This window comes from Diabrotica virgifera, chromosome 7 (genome assembly GCF_917563875.1).
Source record: "Diabrotica virgifera virgifera chromosome 7, PGI_DIABVI_V3a".
Lineage (NCBI taxonomy): Eukaryota > Metazoa > Arthropoda > Insecta > Coleoptera > Chrysomelidae > Diabrotica > Diabrotica virgifera.
The window spans coordinates 226244256-226263910 of record NC_065449.1 but is presented as its reverse complement, the minus strand read 5'-3'; the positions used below and the strand labels follow the sequence as shown (position 1 = coordinate 226263910).

General features: G+C 34.8%; 1 protein-coding gene across 3 annotated transcripts in view; it reads left to right on the top strand.

Moving 5' to 3' along the window:
- LOC114348805 (liprin-alpha-1) overlaps positions 1–19655 on the top strand; it is a 145502-nt gene that overhangs the window by 80788 nt on the left and 45059 nt on the right. For 2 of the 3 annotated variants that reach the window (XM_028299286.2, XM_028299291.2), the window contains exons 8-9: positions 46–183; positions 15034–15750. In XM_028299286.2, the coding sequence (XP_028155087.1) occupies positions 46–183; positions 15034–15750 (855 nt within the window). The remainder of the gene's footprint in view (positions 1–45; positions 184–15033; positions 15751–19655) is intronic. The other variant, XM_028299298.2, reaches the window with a different exon arrangement.

The following is a 19655-nucleotide window of genomic DNA, read 5'->3' as shown; positions in this document are numbered from 1 at the left end:
TCAAAATAATTTTATCCTCAAAATAATACTAAATGTGTATTGTAGTTACACGAAGAAAAGATAGCAGCTATCCAAGAAAAACTAGAACTATCAGAACAAAAATTAGCTCAATACTCAAAATTACCAGAAATAGAGGAACAACTGAAGCAACGTATGGAGGCGTTGACACAGGTGAGACCACAGGTACGAGTATTTCAGCTTTCAATTATTAGCTATCTGTTTTTGACACTAGATCTCTTCTTCACACTGTTTACTTCCTATAACACACAACCTTTCTCTAGGTGTTCAGGGTGATATCAAAAGGTGTATGATATATTATGACAGTTTTCAGAACGTTATTTTGCATGGTATGGTTCTTCTCAGAGCCTTCTTTCAGTGCGTCACAGTTTTTCTATTTCTTTCTAACGCGATAAGTTGGAAGTTACAGAAAAAAAGGTACGTCCGTGATTATACACATTTATAACATTTATTCTAGATGTTGATAGATGGCGCTTTAATCGAAAAAAATTACCTATTATCTATACGACTATAATCTATACAATCTATGCGACCAAACAAATCAAAGAACAGAACTTTTTATAAATACAATAAACACTATTGATTTGTTTTTATACTAAATTGCAAATAAAAGAGTTATAATGCAGTAACCTTTTTATATTTGGTTGATTGCGATTCTGACAACTGTCAGATTTAACTAAAATGTCATTCAATGATTCTCGAAATTCTTAAAGTCATATATGACGTCAAAATTAATGACGCACTGAAAGAAGGCTCTGAGAAGGACTATAGCGGTTTTTAGATGTTCAAGCTTTTACGTTATAATCTTAATACTTAAACATATTATATTAAACATACTATTACCTTTCAAACACATATAAATCCACAATACATAAATATCACAATGTTTCTATTATAACATAAAGCTATAAAGTACTAAATTATCTGGTAAATGTTGATGTGTTATGGTTGAAATGACTACTTTACCTTTACTTTAGTTAACTGTTTTAGTTTATTTCTCAAAGGTTTTGATTTCTTGCATCTCTTTTGCTTTTATTGTGAAAAAAACTTTAATAATAATTAAATTTTAAGTGTTTGCAAATCGCATATGAACCGGACTTCTAGTTTAGAACATTTATTAGTAATACAGTACATACAATTTTTAATACACCTTATTTTTCTATATAATATCTTTTATTCACTCATTTTGCCCACTGAATCGGCAGTTTTTTAATTCAAATGGAAATCTCGAATTCGACAGCGATGTATATATCCCCCATTATATTACAAAGAACACAAAATTACGCCATGTTCAAGTATTAATATATCCTATCTCCACGTGTGCTTCAGAAACTTGGACCATCAAAAAAGCCGCTTCGAAGTGGGTAATGACGTTTGAAATGTGGGTATACCGTAGAATTTTGAGCATGTCAAGACCACACAAAACAATATTAGAAAAAGAAATACCTAAAAACTAGACTCACCACAACTATCAACCAAAATACACAAGCAATATCAACGAAATATATTTTGGACATATAATTAGACGAAGATAATGCCTAGAACGAATTATAATTGAAGGTAACGTAGCGGGCAAAAGACTCCGAAGAATATCTCCAGCAGACTAAATAAAGTATATGACGGGTTACTCATTCTCTGAAGCAAAACAACACGCACACGCACGGGAGGGAGATAATTGGACAGAAAAAATCAAACAAATTATATGACGCCACTTCATCCTTACGCAGGAGAAAATATAGAGGAGGACGACTTTCAGATTTCACTGATGGTGGTGTGATAGAACCGAAAACTTTTTAAAAATTGTAATCCTTTTGGATATTTCTCTAATTTTATTAATTTTATAAATTACACCCATTACTTTAGAAGTTTTTACTTCATTATAAGATTTTTAAACTATGGTATACAGTCAACCACTGAATTTTCCCTGTTACTTACTTAAGTCCTGATAGCATTTGACCATGCATGGTGAGCTGACCAAAATTGTATTTTTCTTATTTTTAGGGGGCTTAGTAGCAGTGTAAATTTAAAATCGCGACTGAATTCCGCCGTTGCGTTGCGTTAGCCGCCACCTTGATTTTAAAGGAGAACCGGTGTTGCTCAATATCTCCGCCATTTTCAACTTTTCGACAAAAATTGTAGTGGTAGGGGAGCCCAAGCGGGGATTTTTGCAGTTACTCGAGCGCGTCAGATTATCATATGGGGAGAAACCTGGTACCCTGCATATGTACCTCTACCATATATTGGCTCTTAACACAGGGGAGTTCGTTAAGGGGGGCCCGAAAAAAAAAATCTACCCTTAAAAAAACTCGAAATTGTCAGATTAAGATAAGGTAAGTTAAATACAGGCAAAAGAGTGTATATTTCAAAAATCTGACGATTTGAGCCGGGCGTAAGGAAATGGGCGAGTCCCAAAGTTTCACAAGAAAAAAGCGAATATTTCGCGAAATGAATGACAGATCGAAAAACTAAAAAATATGTGCTCAATATTTTTTAAAAATCTATCGAATGATACCAAACACGACTTCCCACGGAGAGGGGTGGGGAGTAAATTTAATATTTTAAATACGAATCCCGCGATATTTCGCGAAATGAACATCAGATCGAAAAACTGTAAAATACACTTATTTAATATTTTTAAAAAATCTATCGAATGGCATCAAACACGACCCCCCACGGAGGTGGGTGGGGGTTACTTTAAAATCCTAAATGGGAGCCCCCATTTTTTATTGCACATTTGGATTCCTTACGAAAAAATAAGTTACTTTTATTCGAAACATTTTTTCGAGTTATGCATAGATGGCGTTATAATCGGAAAAAACGATTGTTGGAAATGGAAAATTAAATTAAAAAATGGCAAGCGCCCACTAAAATGGAAAATGTTACTTAACTTTTTTTGGTTTTAGGACCTACTCTTCACAACCCAATAGGTCTCCAAAGCGCTCGAGTGACTGCACATTTAGCATACTTTGCTCCCCTACCATAGGAACCGAGATTGTTGCGAATGCGATTTTCTACAATTTCTCTTTTACAATTTTTTCTGTGCGATTAACTTTTTCCGAGTTAGGGGCAAAAATAGTGGAAGAGGAGGGGAAGCATATTTATCACGTTTATTATTAATGTTACGACATAATTGTACATAAACAAAAATGGAGAGAATTATATTTGAAAAGTGAACATGGCATACTTTGCATTTGATCATACTTTGTATAATATTCAACTGACGCTTTTTTCTTACAATCTAAAATTCATAAATTAATGATTTATACTTTTTAGTCTTTGCCAAACTACATAGTTCAAGAATAGGTTTTATTATTAACTAGCTGACCCGGCAAACTTCATACCTCCTTAGAACTAAAAAATAATGTTTAAAAGTTAAATACCTAAAAATTACCATAAAGCCAAAAAATACTCAAAAATATTGCGTATACTTTTTTCTAATAATCATTATTGTTTTTGTGGTGTCTGCGTAAATAATGATTACTTAGATTGGTCGTATTAACTCAGAAACCTTCCGGGTTTCATGTACAACTTTGCTTGACGTCGAGGTCATCATAATCATGATCAAATGCATAGTTTACGATTCGATAAGGGGCATACCCACAAACAATCATTGTTATATATTATAGAGAACAAGGTAATATTTAGATTAATAAGGGGTTGGTGATAGAAAAGTGAAAAATTAGGGTCCAAAAAAATAAACACCTACCAAACTACCATACAACAACATTGTTTATTAAGGAGATCAATCATAATAATATGATGATCAAATGCATAGTTTACTATTCTATAAAAGACTTACAGACTTTTTTATATTGTGTCGTATAAATAATAAAAACGTGGTATTATCAAAAAATAATTATTTTTCAAATCAAAATGTCAATTTTACAAACAAAAAAGATTTTCAGGGCCAGGATTTGAATCCGAGTCGTCTGGGTGAAAGCCAGTAGCTAGGTATTCTTAGCTATTATACACGTAAGTGATGGAGATAAATATTTGACGTATAAGTAGTAACGTGTTTCCATTAAGTTTCACATTTTACGTTATCTTGCCTAAAATCCCCGGTTTTGGGCCAGCTGACACATCATTTGTTAATAAGCTTTGGAACACTTAACTGAATAAAAAGAAAACAGCCATGCTAAAATGCTCCGGTTAAATTTGACTCTACCTCCCTGGCTATAATAATAAACGATATATTTTAATAACGATGCTTCCCCTCCCATTCCATTATTTTCCCCCTTACCTTAGAAAATATTGACCGTACAAAAAATTGTAAAAAATAAATTCTAGGAAATTTCATTTACAACAATTTTAGTCCTTACCATTTTTGTCGAAAAGTTGAAAATGGTGTAGATATTAAGCAAAAACCGCCATCTTGGTTTTCCTTTAAATGGAGATGGCGAGTAACGCAACGACGGAATTCAGTCGCGATTTTAAATTTACACTACTATTGACCCCCTCTAAAGGTTAAAACAATACAATTTCGGGCAGCCCGCCATGTAATGTTAGGCCTTTTTTTCGTCAAACCTAACTGGCTTATTAGGACTGGATCACGCGTACCAAAAAAAGTTGATTAATAGCAAGTTGAAAATTGTTAATAGCTTAACGGTGTCTAGTCGGACAAACTTTGATGTACGGGAACACTGGAGCAGGGGAAGTTTTAACTGTGGAACAGGTTACAGGTTTCGAACATCAGACTATGAAAACGTACCATGTAATTTGTCGGACAGAACATGAGCGGCCGTGGGTAACGGCATAAACGCTGGCCTCATACGCCAGTAGACGTGGGTTCGATCCCTGCCAAAGACAAACCATTTTCATTTCCAATAATGACACGAGCCGTCTCACCGTGCCTCGGAGAGTACGTTAAGCCGTCGGTCCCCCTGGGCTAGTGTACATCGACACTAGTTACTTGAAACAGGGTTAAAGATGTAATTGGCGCTGGAACTATCCGAAAGGATCTCCCCGGCAAAAATGCTACAATATTATTATTATTATTATGTCGGACAGAACTTCCAATTGATTTGTTACCCTTTCATTAAACTCTCATGCAAAAATCAGTCTACTATTTACAACCAATATAATTCCTGTCATTTGACATGTTTTGTATCGGACTTATTAAAATGCCAACATATTTGTTGGATAAACATTTGGACAAAAATAACCTGCTAGTTTTAACAATCATAAACTTGTCAGGATGACACGTTCCACAATTAAAATCACGTTCCACAATTCAAACTTTTCCTGTTCCAGTGTTCCCATACATCAAAGTTTGTCCGACTAGACACCGTTAAGCTATTAACAAATTTTCAGCTTGCTATTAATCAACTTTTTTTTGGTACGCGGGATCCGGGCATTTATAGTGATTTATGTGATTATTATCCGTCGAAAAAAATAATAATATCTAGTAAATGTATGTATAGTCTCTGTAATTTATCGTGCTAATATAGTTAACCTAAATGTATATAATTATGTCTTTTTTATTAATGTGCACAAACCTTTAGTTTAGTAATACATATATTGTAGTTTGAATGTTTTAGTGTTAGCCCATTAAAATTGTACAGAACATTCCCATTTCCCATTTTTGTATTATATTGAAAACCAGTAACACATCATTAATGGATCATAGATGTACACATTTTGAATCGCCCTGTAATCTGTTGATTGTTAGAAATTATCGGTTACGGAGCTGTTGATGTTCAAAAGCAGATTGCTCTGCCGCTTTAGATGTGAATGGACGTCATCATAAACCGTAAGGGAATTGCCCATCGATAGTTTCGGATGGATATTTTCAGAAATATCCTAAATACATCCATAAATTAGTCAATTTTGTTTTACTCAGTGCTAAGGATTCATTAAATATGAAGGCGTTATGTCATTAGTAACGTAACGAAAAAAAGTAAATAAAAATACAAAGTAATTAATTTAAAAATGACTAAAAAGCGGTTTATGATGACCAATTTGCGTGATTGTTTTGTTTAAAAGGCCTTAGTATGAATTGGCTTTATGCTTGCTAAACTAAACCTATAGGTGTATATTATATTTTATCATTTCACAGTATGGCCAAAAAATAGTAGTGATAGTCGAAAACAAAAACGAGAGAACAGACCCGGATGATCACCTTCGTCTATATTATAACTACAGTATTATATATAACTACTGTATTATTATTACAATAACTACAGTATTATTAATAAACCGAATACTGTACAGTGTTCTTTTTTACGAATACTGTACAGTGTATCAGTTACTAAGTTAAGTACACACAAATTTTTTAAGAAACTCATCTTTTTTGGCTATACTATGATATACTCCATCTGTGACTTTTGTTTCATTTGCATTATTATTTAATAAACATGGTCCTGTTATAATTTCTTATGGTGATATTATCACATTATTGGATTTATAGTGATTACATTAGAGCAGAGGTACTCACCTTTTTCTTTTCTGGGCCACATAGTAGCCATTGCCACAGCTTGCGGACCGCAATCAAGGTGAAGTAGTATACACTACTATACAGTGTGTTTCATTGGGAAACGGAAATAATCAAATGGTGAATAGAGGTAAATGAGGCGGTTCATTCAAAAAGGGTGTTTTATCGATTTTGCCCATTTTTTCTGGGCCCATAACCTGGGCCCCTTTCTTCCCATAACTTTAGAACAGCCTTGTATATTTTTTTGAGATTTGGTACACATATGTCACATTTAGAACCCAAACTACCCAACTACTAATCACAAGAAAAATCCAGCCCCGAATTAAACATAATTATAAATAATTGATGGATTCGACCGTTACAAACCGTTATAAATTCATTGTGAACTTGAAACAACATCCTGTGTGTTGAAATTTTCAAAACCCGTTTGCACCTTTGAAAAGAGCACAAAAAACTAATTTTAACGGTTCGCTTCTATTTTTTGTGCAGAAAATTTAATGACTTTAATTTTGAAATTATGTCAGAATTTTTAAGAAACCGAACTCGATACTCGAACTTTCAAAACAAAAATTTCGGTATAATTTCAAAATTAATGTCATGCGCAAAAAATTGAAGCGAGCAATTAAACTTAATTTTTGTGTTCTTTTCAAATGTGCTAACGAATTTTGAAAATTTCAATATACAGGGTGTTGTTTCAAAGTCATAAATATTTTAATTTTTTTTTGTTAATCCGGACCTGAATTTTTCTTGTGATTACTAAATGAGTCGTTGCAATGTAGTAAATAAGTATTGATTATTTTTAAAATAAGTATTTGTTCACTAACTTTAATAATATATTATTAAAAGTTAATAATGCCTGCTTTTTTAATCAGAGTTCTTAAAAATTTCAATATAATTTCAAAATTAAAGTTATTGAATTGTCTGCCTCACGCACAAACACGCCAAACACATCGGCACACTATCAAATAATTTGAAAAACACGTGAAATTTAACAAATAATTTGATCAGTTACAGGGCCCTTTAGTTAGTCTTCGGGCCACATAAAAAAGGCTAAGGGCCGCATGCGGTCCGCGGGCCGCAGGTTGAGTATCACCGCATTAGAGCCTAACAAGTCAGTAAGAGAGTCATTAATATGCAGCTGAGCGGGGTGCTGTTGTCAGAGTTGTGAAATTATATAAACAAGGGATCATTTTATAAAACCCTTGTTTATGGAATTTGACAACTCGGACAATAGCACCCCGCTCAGCTGAATATTAATGACTCTCTTAGATAGTTTGTCAGAATCGACATTATTGATTATAGTTAAGCTATATTGATTTTGACTTTTGAATCTATTTATAACTATCATCTCCCTTTAAATGATAACCCTTAAGGGTTATCGACAGAAAACAGAACAGTGAGAATAGCAAGAGACATATCGCCTGTCGGAAAAAGGGAAATTGACGATATCATCATTAGTCAAGGAGTCAAGGCTAAAAACCAAAGGAAAACAGCCATAAGTCTATCAAAAAACAGGAAGAAGAAGGAGAATAATACGTCTATACTAGTCTAGAAACACTATGTGATTGACGGCAATGAAAAGATCAAGAAGTAACAACATCAGAAGCACATCCAAGATAGATAACATTAATGAATGTCATATATGAAATGAATATGTCTATAGATAAAAGTGGAAGAACTAGAGGAATTCTTTTGCTTGTATTACCTCCAACAGCTGTTTTTTGCATAATTTTTTAAGCTATATCATGTTCCACAAAGAAATTTTGAACTTCTTATTTTTTGGATCCCTTGTTTGGAATTGTGCTAGTTTTTGCAGAATGGTGACTTGTATTATACCGGGTGTCCACTTATAGTTTCCCCCATTTTAACTGCCTATAACTTCTAAACGGCTCAAGATAGAAATATGCGATTTTCGCTGAAATGTTTTATTATAGTAACGTTTTTGTCTGAATGGATCGAGTTTTTTTATATCGCTTTCAATTACGAAAAAAAAATGGCGGATTTTTGAAAAAAAAACTTTGTTGACTTTTTTTTAATGGAACACCCAGTGAATATCACATAACTACACAAATAACATAACTAAGCAAATTGATATTATGTTATGTGATGTCTACATTTTATCTCTCATTTTAAAAATTAATTGCTCAGTCATTTGACAACCGATTTTAAAAAACTTTATATCGCTGGATAGGTAAATCACCGTTCTTTCAATTTACAAAAAAATATACTGGGTTTTTTCAATAAAAAAAGTCAACGTTTTTTTTTTCAAAAATCCGCCATTTTTTATTTAAAAGCGATATAAAAAATTGAGTCCATTCAAACAAAACTTTTACTAAAATAAAACATTTCAGAGAAAACCGCATATTTCTATCTTGAGTCGTTTAGGAGTGATATGCAGTTAAAATGGCGGAAAATATAAGTGGACACCCGGTATTACTACAATTGCACTGCTAGGAGGAAGATTTGCAAGTAAATATTTCTCGAACCAATTGTCAAACATTTTGGCAGTTTCGTTTAGGCGACAGATGTCAAATTATTAAAACTGTTTTTAAGGAATTCCTCGAACTCCCGTCTATTGTGCGCAGGGCACCTATCCATTCAAAACCAAATTTCTTCTTCGTCTGTAGTTACTTCTGCAAATCTCACTAAAATCTCTTATTGTAGGAAGTCGAAAAACGTTTCTGAATTTAAATCAAAATAGAAAAATGGTCTAATAATATTGTGTCTAAATTGTATTGTATTCGCAGTGTGCAAGTACTTGGAGGGGATACGAGAAACGATCGTGCGCGAATAGCGGAGAAATCTTGCAACTTTCTTAAATAATTCTTATTGTCAATTGAATTTGTCAAATTGACGTATATTTCATACCTACTGTCATTGAAGAAGAAAAATTATATGTTACTCCACAATATTGAGATGATATGCAATTATTATATAAAAGTAAATTTAATTAAATGTATTTTGCTTGTAGTACTGCATTTTAATAATTAATTTTATTTACTACATACAATTGTTTACCTTTTAATAACATAACCTCAGTCTTATTTTTTCTTATTATTTTTTTGGGCTTTGGCCTTCGACAATTATCCAGCAACCAGGACCAATATGATTGGCCAATATAATTAAAAGTGCGAAAAAAGTTGCCGAGCTATGAAACCACGAGTCGCTTTTCCGAACTTGCACGGTCCCAATACATTGGACCAATGGTCCTTGCATTTGTCGACGATAAGACTTTTGGATGTGTAGAGTTTAAAGCATTATTGGAACCACTAAATCAAAGCCGAATGTATTACAGGATAAGTCACTAATCAAAAACATTTATGAGAAAGCTACATCAAGTATACGACTACGCAAAGACAGAAAAAATTCAGCTCAGGTCGAGGAGTAAGACAAGGAGACAATATTTCACTAAAATTGTTTAGGGCAGCTCTAGAGTCAAGAAGACAGAAGACTCCAATGGCAAAATTTGCAATTTTACGGTTTTTAACCAATTTGCATTGATCGTACAAACTTATGGAGCAGAGAATTTAACATGGACGCAAAAATCCGCAAATAAGCGAATTACATAATAAGCCGTGGAACGTGCAATGCTGGAAGTGAGACTTCGAGACCACATAACAAACCAACAAATCAGGCAAAGATCAGAAGTTCAAGACGTAATCGAAAGAGCTACGACGCTTAAGTGGAACTAGACAAGGCACTTTAGACCAGGGCGCATCTGTAAAAATATTAGTACATTTGGATGTTGAGAGGTGACTTATATTTTTTTGCAGAAATTGCTTGAAAATATCTCATATAATAATATTTGAGTTATCCTCCCACTCAAAAAGGTCCGGAACATTGTTTAAATAATCAAAATGTCAAAAAATGAAGGAAAACTTCGATTTTTTTCGTCGTTTTTTGATTATAACTTTAAAAAAGTATTCACTTCCGAGAAAAGTTGTACTGACATAAAAGTTGCGTAATTAAATTTCCTACAATATAAGATTGTTTAAATATTTTTAAAATTGTCACCCTTGTTGCAAAATAGCAATAATTGCGCAAAAACCACAAAAAACAAGTACATATTCGCATTTTACGTTTTTCAACCATTTATGCTACACTCAGGACCTTCATATTTCACCCTGAAAAACTTTGATATAATAAAACATTACTGTAAATTTTATTAAGATCGTTTTAATAGATTTTGCAAAATACATTTTGTAATAAAGCTTTCGCAAAAAAATTCATTTTTTCAAAATATTGCAGGACTGAAAATAAAGCAGTCAGCAAGTTGAATTTTTTTACATATAGAAGAATACTGTTCCTTTGATTTGCAATTTGCAAAATTAAAATCGGTTAACTACCACGGCGTCAGGAATTTTTTTAAATAAACATTAATTTTTGGTGCTACGCGCAGGACAGCGGATACGTTTGCTCTGATTGGGCATTCCAGTGACCTTTGATAATGATTGATAAATTTTAATTTTTAGTACATTTCGATACAAATAAATAAATTTGTTTATTGCAAAATAAAAACACGTACTCTGTCCTTTGAAATTACATTTTTTTAGCAAAAACTTTCTTTGTTCATATATTTTAACTTAGAGTATAAAAGTTTATTATTTTTAAACATATGCAATTGTTTAAACACTATTTCACAAACAATAATCAAATAAGTTTGATTTTTGTGGAATTAAAATATTAAAATACAGTAAAATATAGCGTAAGAAAATAATATATTAGATAAAGATTGGAAGAAATTTTGGTGGAAATCAACTTGTGTGAATCGAACACCGCTGTCCTGCGCCGTAGCACCAAAAATTAATGTTTCTTTAAAAAAATTCCTGACGCCGTGGTTGTTAACCGATTTTAATTTTGCAAATTGTAAATGAAAGGGACAGTAATCTTCTATATATAAGAAAAACTTTAACTTGCTATCTGCTTTATTTTCAGTGCTGCAACATTTTGAAAAAATGAATTTTTTTTGCGAAAGCTGGATTGCAAAATCTATTGAACCGATCTTAATGAAATTTACTGTGTTGTTTTATTATATCATATAGTATGTCTAGGTAAAATATGAAGATCCTAAGTGTAGCAAAAATAGTTGAAAAACGTCAAATGCGAATACTTGTGTTTTATGTTTTTTTCGCAATTATTGCTATTTTTCTACAAGGGTGACAATTTTTAAAATATTTAAATAATCCTATATTGTAGGAAATTTAATTACGCAACTTTTATGTCAGTACAACTTTTCTCAGAAATATATACTTTCAAAGTTATAATCAAAAAACGACGAAAAAAATCGAATTTTTTCCTTAATTTTTTGACATTTTGATTATTTAAACATTTTTGAGTGGGAGGATAACTTAATTATTATTATATGAGTTAATTCCAAGCAATTTCTGCAAAAAAATATGAGTCACCTTTCAACGTCCATCTCAAAAAGATGCGCCCTGGACTACTTAGCTAGAACCGATGGATAAGACGAATAAAACAAAACAGAAAACAAGAAAATATAAAAGAAGCCGAGGACATGCTTAGATGCTTCTTTGCATGACTGACAACATAAAAATTGGCAAAGGGGAGCGGCAATGAGATACTTTATCGCCAAAACTATTTATAACAGTCTTAGAGTACGCATATAAATGATTAGAGTGTGACTCGAAAGAGTATTAACATCGATGGACAGAAATTAAATCATCTCTGATATGCCGATGACATTGTTCCCATCGCAGACGACTTTTTTTTGGGTGGAAATGTTCTAAACACCGTACCATACTTGGCGTGTGTTGGATTCAGAATAGAGGAAAACATCCGAGTCCATTTTCCCCCGTGTAGGGAGATCCTGCAAACGGATGCCCTCCTGTTACCCTGCCTACCAACTAAAACCACCCGTCTTCGTCAAGACACTCCCGTACGTGTTCAGTTAGCGAACGAAACTTAGGAGTGCCTTGCGCAGCCTAGATTGGTCGTGGAGTCGCAGACGACTTAGGAGAAGCCTAAGAAGCTTAGGAGTTATGCTACAACTCTGGATCTCGTTCCAGAAATCGCCCGTATACATTGTAGAAAGATATGTGTATTTGGATACGAAGTAAGATTAACGCGAGAGAACCTGACATGTGAGTTACTCAAGAAGAGTAAGTTTAGGTTCGACTGCATTTGGAAAAATGAGAAGCGTGTTTTAAAAATATGTCACAATCTATTTGAAAAGGAAACTTTCAACCAGTGTGTCCACCAGTCCTCACATATGGAGCAGAAACCTTAACTCTCATAAAAATATTATTCTAAATTAAGGACGTAAAATTTACACAACGTAAAATGGAGAGGTCACTGCTTGGAATAAGCTTCAGAAATAGATAACGTATCGTTGCTTATTTCGAACGTATTACAAGGCAAAATGGAGATGGTTGGGACATGTTGCAAGAATGAAAGACGGTAGGTGGCCAGACAAAATTACTTGAGTGTAGACCACGGCAGACTATCGAAGCCGGGAAAGACCACCAACACGATGGATCGACGACTTCAAAAGAATTGTGACCAAGTGGATAGCAGAAGCGCAGAACATAAATAGGTGGAAAAATCTAGAGGAGGCCTATGTTCAGCAATGAACAAATCAAGGCTGATTGATGATAATGCTTGATATAACTATTTATTCATACTTTTAATATCCGTTTTGTTGCGTATAAGGACTATATCGTTTGCAAATCTCAGGTGATTTAGACAAACGCTGTAACGGGTAGCTCTTTCAAGACGACAGACTCAGTAAAACAAAGGTTAAAAATAAAGTAAATATATTTAAGATAATTATATACAGTTTCTGCGGTAACGGTTACGGTGGACGCCAAGTCACTACGCTGGCGTCCGTCTAGGCACAGTTCCACCTCAAATACGGTGCATCTCTGCCAATCGGGCTATTGCTAATTCAACACGTTAGCAACAACTGATTTTCTCGTTCTCCTGGCTCGTCTTAAATATGCTCTCGATGCCACTTCTCCTTCAGTTTCCTCCAGCGGTGTTATGAAGAAGGAATGCGCCAACACGGACACTCCTACGGTCGTCTCTGGTAGACCAGCTCATCGCTTGCCGTGGTATCATATCGTTACAATGCCACCTATATTAATGCCCTAATTTCGCCATTACAAGTTTTAAAGACTCTTCCAGGGGTAAGGTATAAAATTTCAAACAAAAGATATCACCTTGGCGCATCCCTGGCTTTATTGACGAATATTTTGGTTGTTCTTTTGTCTGCATCTAGGGTACCTGGAATACTTAGATTTTTATATACATACTCGATAAGACTTGAACATCTTCTCAATATATGACAATATGTATATTGTTTTAATTTCTTCCTGCTCTCCACTGTGTCTTCCTCGGTATCTTATTTGGTTGTTTGTGGCTCTCTTTGGCTAAATCCTGGACGATTCCTTTTCGTAGGTCGACAAAATCTCTAGGCTGAAATACTTGGCTTACTTTTATAGCTCGTTAACTTTATAGCCACTGTAAGTGCTTCTTGATTGTTTGTCTTTGAATACTTGTCTACTAGTCTATTTTGAATACTTTGTGTCTATTTAGTTCAGCTTTCTCATAATGTGGATGTGCTGCTCAACTTTACATTGACACATGATTCCTCTAGTATTTTCTATAATATATCTATATTCGATGGTAAATTGTTTTACAGTTGATTGACTTACTGGAGAAATAATGAAGAGGGTTCTTCTTCTTTTTCAGCCTTCAGTAATCCAACTTTAGACATAGGCTTCCCCCAATTCAATCCAGTGTTGTCTAGTTTGCGCCACCTGTTTCCAGTTGTGTCCACCAAACTTCTTTATGTCATCAGCCCATCTCATTTATGACCTTCCTCTACTTCTTGCTAACCGCGGTCTCCATTGTTGTATTTCGTGATTCCATCTTTTATCCTTCAGTCGGGCGTTGTGTCCTGCGAAGCTCCATTTTAATTTGGCAGCATGTTCTCCTGCGTCTTTTACTTTGGTTAAAGAGCGTACAATCATACAAATATTTGGGCTGTTGGGTGAATGAGAAGTTTGACTTATACCCCAGGAAATAAAAAGCAGAATAGAAATAAGGTAGAACGTCAAAAGAAGATGTAAAATGTATTAACCAACAAAGCGCTAAGAGTTTCCTGAAAAATTCATTTATTGCATTTTTATCTCTTCAGCATCCTGCTGTATGAAACTGAAGAATTGACACTTACTGAAATGGAAACTTGTCTTCGGTCTGGACTCACCTTGAGATTTCGCTTCCTTCGAGATCGTATTTCCTTAAAATTTGATTTCGTGTTTATTTTCTGATACTTCTTACCGAACACGATGAACTATATATACTGTCTGGTTACGTTAATTTTACACCTTTGTGGCCAGTCAATAACTCTCATTAAGTTTTTTTACAGTATCGTTGCGTCTGTATAGTTAAAAAAAAAGCAAGGTCATTATGTTTTTTCTTGTAGGCTCTTTAGTAGTTTTCATGGTCAGTATCAAAACTGTTGGTGGCAAAAAATAATGAGTTTTAAGCTTTACTGAAGGATTATTTCATTTTTCTTATAAAAAATGTACTAACTGCCGTTTTTGATAATTTATTTTTTACAGGCTCAAGAAAGACATGGATCTGCAGAGGACCGAATTCAAAGACTAGAAGCTAACTTAGACGAAAAAAACGCCGAATTGATCCGCCTCAACCAAAGACTAAAAATGAACGAGGAACACAACTCGCGACTGTCATCAACCGTAGACAAACTCCTTTCCGAATCGAACGAAAGGCTACAAGAACATCTCAAAGAACGAATGCACGCTCTGCAAGAAAAGAACAGCCTCACTCAAGATTTGGAAAAGACTAGGAAGATGTTAGAAGAGTTGGACTGTCAAAAGTCGGAAATTATGAAAGAATTAGCTAAATCTAGGTTAGAAATTGATAACGTTAAAAGACAAATGCTTCAGCAGGAAATCGCCTACAATATCCAGCAGACCGACGCTCTCACTAGATCGCTGTCACCGAACGCGGTAGATCCGAGTAGTTTCTCTCGAAGCGCGAGTCATTCCAGTTTCGACAGTCATTCCTTGCCTCGTAGAGCAGCTAAGAGCCGAACCCCCATCGACGAAGAACCAAAGATACCGTTTGCTTCGCGATCGATGAGCGAGCAGGAATGGGAGAAGTTGCAGCAGGCTCACGTGCTGGCCAACGTTCAACAAGCTTTCGATGTATCTAGCGACGCTGAAGGAGACGATGCGGAGAGTATTTTCAGCACGCAGGATATGTTATCTCCGGGAGGTCACACCGACGCTCAAACTTTAGCTATGATGCTTCAGGTAGGCCATATTTAGTACGCATTCAAAAATAACTATTATATTCAAATGGTTAGATATATTATTATATTTCATAATTTTTTTTACAAAAGTTACTGTTTGATTCACGATTGCTATTAAATATTACTTTAGCGAATTAAAATAACATTACGACACTTTTCTGTAGAACTCTTTATTGATTGCTATACGTGCTTACAGATCTAAGTTTTGCTCGCTACTACTACTACTAAAATTACAAAAAGCTCTCGACCAGAAATCCCGGGTGGTGGGGAAAGCAAAAATGTCTCTATCTGTCCTACAAAATTTCACTTTGGAAAAAACGTAATTAACAAATCATCATCACTGTCCTTCTAAGAAGCTGCAATATCGCCTGCCTCGCACAACTTTCCAAATACCTACTTTCTAAAGAGGATTATGAATACAAAATGTTACACAGAACTATGGGTAAGAATGAATGTATTTTAATCTTTTAAGAGATTTCTGGAAAATAATTTACATTTACCCAAAATTTAATAATAGTCTGATATGAATTTACATCGTAGAATAAAATCGAAAAAACTAAAATTAACTAAACCATAAGAAGACGGAACAAGTTACAGAAAACGTGTAGTTTCGAGGGGTAGTAAATCTGTAATTTCCTATGTGAAGTCATTTGTCTTCTAAGTAGTCCAAGTGGAGGCCGTAGCTCAGCTGTTAGATACGGCATATCAAGCCGAAACGTACGAGTTCAGTTCTCGGCACCGAAAAAAATTTAATTTCTAAAAATTATACGGCCCTTCACCAAGTTTCGGAGGACACGTAAAGCAGTCGATCCTCGTAGGCTAGTGTGCATCGTCACTAGTTATCTGAAACAAGGTTAAAGATGCAATTGGGACCGTAACCTGCCCGAAAGGATCTCCCCGGCAAAAATGCCAAACGATATTATTATTATTCTTCTTCTTTTGGTGCTGTCTCCGTATTTAGACTTTGGCGGTCATTATATATTTACTTACTTTACTTTATTTAATCAGTAGACCCATTTGTACTTTTCGGTGTTGGGCCGTTTATAATACAATTACATTAATTACAATATTTTACAATCTTCTGAGGTGTCCTAGCTCTTAACGAACTCTCTCCATTCCTTCCTATTGGATGCCATCTATATTGCTTCCTGCCAAGTCTTACCCTTACTCTGCAGTATCTGCGAGATGTCACTGTTCCATTCTTTAATGGGCTTTCCTCTTCTGTTCTTCCCTATTTGTTTGGCGTCCCACACTCTTTTTACTTGTCTATTATTGTCCATCCGGGTTAGATGTTCGAAGCATGCCAATTTTTTCTCCTTGATTGAGTCGAGTATCGGTTTGATTTTAAGTCTTTCTCTTATTTCTTCATTTCTGATTCTATCAGTTCTTTTTACTCCGATCGTTCTTCTGAGGTATTTCATCTCTGCTGCCTGAATTCTGCTCTGCTGTCTTTTGTTTAATATCCAATTTTCTGCTCCATATGTCACCGTAGGTCTATACATTGTTTTGTATATTGTTATCTTGGTCTTAGTTGATATTTCTTTGTTATTAAGGAATCCTCTATTTAGTGCTTGGAATAGTTTTCCTGTGTTTTCCATTCTGTTGTTAAGATCGTCCTCGATGTCTCCTTTGTTGTTGATTACTGTTCCTAAAAAGTTCCTGAAAGTTTTCTTACATTCTTTCACTATCTCATCTATTACATTTATGAATAGCACTGGGCTGAGACTTCCCCCTTGTCTAACTCCTTGAGTTGTTTCAAATGGTTCGGACTGTATTTTTAACATTCTTACTGTATTTGTTGTTTTCATGTATATACTTTTTGTTGCTTCTATCAGTTCTTCACTTACGTGTTTCTTCTTTAGGCTTTCCCATATATCTTTTCTTTTGACTGAGTCGAATGCTTTTTCCATGTCTATAAAGCTTAGATATATTTCTCTATTTTTCTTTAAGGCTTTTTCTATTACTTGTTGCATGGTGAATATATGGTCTTGTGCGTTGTGTCCTTTCCTGAATCCACTTTGTACGTCCTCTAATTTGTGTTCTATTTCTTTTCTGATTTTCCTTTCTATTATGGTTTCGTATACTTTTGCTGCTACACATAGTAGTGATATACCTCTATAGTTCTTACAGTCTCTTGTGTTTCCTTTCTTGTATATAGGTATAATCACTGCATTTGTCCATTCTCTGGGTATTACTTTTCTCTTCCATATTAGGTTATATATGTATAACATTTTTTCTTTTGCTTTTACTCCTATATATTTCATCATTTCTGTTGCTACTTCATCGCTTCCTGGTGCTTTTCCAATCTTTATTTTTCTTATTGCTTCTTCCAGTTCTTCTGTTCTATAGTTTCTGGATTTTCCGTGTTTCTCATGGATACTCTTTTGATGTGGCTTTCCGTCTCCATTGTATTCGGTTGATTTCCATTCAGTATCAGCTGGAAATGTTCCCTCCATCTGTCCATTATTGTTTTATCGTCGTTTATTATCGTTCCTTCCTTGTTCATTATTTGTTTCAGTTTCGTTTCTTTGTTGCTTCTTAGGTTTTTCAGTGTTCTATAAAATAATTTTACGTTTTCTGTGCTGTTTTCTTCCATTTTTTCTCCGAATTTTTCCCAACTTTTCTTTTTTTCTTTCTTAACTATCTCTTTAACTTTTGTTCTTTGTCTTATAATTTTCATATTTTTGTTGTGTTTTGTCTTGTATGTATTCTTTCCATAATTTCTTCTTTTCTTTTATTTCTCTTTTCACTTCATCGTTCCACCAAAATGTTCGTTTCCCTCTGTTGTTATTTCTTGTAGTTCCACATATTGATTTAGCTGTTTTTATCATCGCATTTTTAAATTTTCCCCATTCTTCTTTTATTGTTTCTGTTATTTCATGTTCATTGTCCTTTCATTCAATTATATTTACAATTTCCTGAAACTTTGCTTTATCGACTGCTTTACGAAATAATTTTTCTACTGTGGAATCACAGTGGTTTAATGTTACGCAGCATTGAAAGATTCTTTCGACCAATCCATCTCTTTCCCTCAACTTTTCCTTGCATTATAAGGCGAAGTAGATGGCATTTCATCATTAATGGTGCTACAGCCCTATAAAAGAACCTTGACCTTCCCAAGTCTATTACACCAGTCAGTTCTATCCATTGCCAACTGTTGCCAGTTTGCTGCGCCTATTTTTCTACCATTCCCATCTAGACCATCCTTCCATGGAGTTTTGGCCTACTCCTATTTTTACTTCCCACAGGTTGTGACACAAGGATTATTCTAGGAGGGTTGTTCAGAAGGTATTTCTATCTATATATCTATCAGCCCTGCAACATCCAATATTGGACATAGGCCTCCCCTTCGCTCTTCCATGTTTCTCTATCCTGAGCCATGTGCATCCATTATGAGCCGGTTTGGTGTTTTATGTCATTTACCCATCTCATCTGTGGTCTCCCTCTCTTTCGTTTGTATGTCCATGGTCTCCACTCTATAATAATTTTATTCCACCGGGTAGGGCGGGTAGCGGGTAGGAACTTTTTTTAGACAGTCCTATTACAGAAAGTGAATCAATCCCTGCCTCCGTAGATTCCAGGAATTCCCTGGCCCGGCGAATTAGAACCTGCTTAGGGTCCCTTGTCTAGGGTTACAGATGAAGACCACAACGGTAACCACGGCGAAAAAGAAGATCTTTGATACGGCGTGTATGACCGATGTGGCGACCCCTCATTTTAGGGTTAATATACAAATAAACAGAGCGTCTGACTCAGAGTGGGCGGCTACAAACAGCGTCTGACCCAGAGTGGGCGGCTACAAACAGCGTCTGACCCAGGGTGGGCGGCTGATAACAAACTCACCAACCCGCATGGCAAGCGTGGTGTTTTAAACCACAATGGCGAGTACCAAAACACAAGGACATG